We start from the raw sequence: 2500 nt of genomic DNA on the forward strand, positions 1-2500 counted from the left end.
TTCTATATTCGTTGTAACACCATAACACCCAATACAAATGGATAATAATTTTTGTCAGTTGCTATAATTTTGAGTTTCACTTTTGTCATAATGACTGATGTATAGAGCTTATATTGCAATAGTGTTTTCACAATAAAGGCACGGCTTGTTTGTTAAAATTGATAATTACTTGAATTGTTATTTCAAAAATAATCAACTTGCTTAGTCATTGTTTCCCATAATGCCATAATGACACTTACATTTTACCTCATCTGTTTTGTTCATATTTACAGAGGTCATCGTATTTGTGAACTAGGTGGTGGCATGACTTGTTTGGCTGGAGTAGCAGTAAGTTTCCAAGAACTTTCGCTTACTCACCGATGCAAATGACCAATAATTCTAAGTTTATATGTAAAACATATATATGAAAGTTAAATAAAAAACAAAATAGGACTAAGATAAGACTTTGAAAAATAATTGCCTTTTCAATAGTTACAAAATATTTTGATGTCAATAAAGAAACAATGTGAAATTTAGATTATGAGTTCAAACCAAAAAATAAATATTTAAAAAAATGAGAAATCAAGAAATTGATACCAAAAAAAAACAAAATATATATCAAGAGATGATGCTGTTACCTTGATAACAAACTATTTGAATAGATTGGAAACTGAACTTTACTGCATCTCCCCCCTCCCCACCTCCGCCTCCCAAAAAAAGAAAAAGATACCTGATAGACTTCACTTGCTATCCTTCTGAAATACATAATACTCACAATACTACTTTGCTAAGAGCTGGGGCTCAGTCCTATTTTTGAAGTTTTTTTTTTTTTTAGTTTAGATATAGAAGAAGCTTGTTTTGAAACAATTACTGTCTCATCTTAAAAATAATTGTCTTGAAGAAAAATTTCAGTCTGCTTATAGGCAAGATCATTCGACGGAAACCGCACTTGTTAGGGTTGTTAATGATCTCCTCTCTGTTATAGACAATGGTTCATGTTCTTTGCTGAATTTGCTTGACCTATCGTCTGCTTTTGATACTATTGATCACAATCTTCTTCTCAAACGTCTTGAAATTACTTATGGCGTGTCTGGTGCAGCGCTTGATTGGTTTAGGTCATATTTGTTTAATCGTAAACAGATTATTACGGTGGATGAATATAGATCGGAGGAAATCTTTCTTGATTGTGGGGTTCCCCAGGGTTCAGTACTTGGACCCGTTCTTTTTGTTTTGTACGTTGGCCCTCTGTCTAAAATCATCAGAAGTTTTGGTCTGTCTTACCATCAATACGCTGATGATACGCAATTGTACTGCGTTTCCAATACGAGAAATTTACAAGAAGTATCAGCCAATAGTAAAAATTGTATCCAAAGTGTTAAGAAATGGATGAATGAGAACAGACTGAAACTGAATGATGATAAGATGGAGGTGCTGTATGTGGGGAACAGGAAGTGGAAAAGTGAAACAGATTTGAAGTTGGGGGATGCCTCTATTCAAATTGTTGACAAAGTGAAAAACTTTGGCACATTCTTAGACTCTGGACTATCGATGGAGCATCAGGTTAATAATTTGGTTAGATCTCTCTTTTTCCAACTAAAAAAGATTGCTTCCATTAGACGGTTCATATCTGAGGAGGTGACCAAGCACCTGGTTGTGTCCCTCGTACTATCGAAATTGGATTATTGTAATGCTCTGTTGTTTGGCGTTTCGCAATACAATCTGAAACGTCTTCAGATTGTCCAAAACAGCGCTGCCAGACTAGTATTCATGAAGCGTAGGTGCGACTCTGCCGGACCTCTACTTCATGACCTGCATTGGCTGCCTGTTGGGAAAAGAATTAAATTCAAAGCTTGTGTTTTAGTGTATCGTTGTCTTGAAGGTACTGCCCCTTCCTACCTTTCAGAACTAATTGAAAGATATTAAAAACCCCGCCCCTTACGTTCGGCCAGTGATTCCACAAAACTAGTTGTCCCTCGAATTCGGAAAAATGCTGGAATGAGATCCTTTTCTCATTTCGGACCCTCTATTTGGAACGCCTTACCGCAGAGCATTCGTGAAAAAGAATCTTTGTCTATTTTTAAACGTTCGCTTAAAACATATTTGTTTCGATTTTAGTAGATGGTATGAGAAGCAAGATAGGTTTGGTTTGTGTTGTGTGTTGTGTTGTGTGTGTGTGTGTATGTGTGTGTGTGTGTGTGTGTGTGCTTATGTGTGTGAATGAGTATGTTTCAGCCAAAGTAATTTGTAATTTAAGCGCTTAGAGTCTGGTGTCTCGGAGTTATAGCGCTATATAAGTTTTCAGCATTATTATTATTATTATATATCTTTCCTCATTAAGTTGTATTATTTTTTATTTAATATGTTCTTTTGTATGGAACATATTTTTTATGCATGATAAAATACAGAAAACTCAATATGGATTCATCAAATATGCAGTCCATCATGTATCTGATTATTATTTTTAAATGTTCCACTTATTTCACACTGTTATCATGAATTTGTGAACAGATTTGCCACCAAA

The 2500-nt window shown here is 34.9% G+C and overlaps 1 protein-coding gene across 2 annotated transcripts in view; it reads left to right on the forward strand.

Annotated features, from left to right (window-relative positions):
* The window catches only part of LOC144960995 (calmodulin-lysine N-methyltransferase-like), a 42303-nt gene that overhangs the window by 5476 nt on the left and 34327 nt on the right, over nt 1-2500 (forward strand). For both annotated transcript variants that reach the window (XR_013643022.1, XM_078894351.1), the window contains exon 5: nt 273-327. Coding sequence is in view for 1 of the 2 variants with exons in the window: in XM_078894351.1 (XP_078750477.1) it covers nt 273-327 (55 nt within the window). In the remaining variant the exon portion in view is untranslated. The remainder of the gene's footprint in view (nt 1-272; nt 328-2500) is intronic.

Source organism: Berghia stephanieae, chromosome 1, assembly GCF_034508935.2.
Source record: "Berghia stephanieae isolate SIO BIC M18660-M18661 chromosome 1, UCSD_Bste_1.3, whole genome shotgun sequence".
Lineage (NCBI taxonomy): Eukaryota > Metazoa > Mollusca > Gastropoda > Nudibranchia > Aeolidiidae > Berghia > Berghia stephanieae.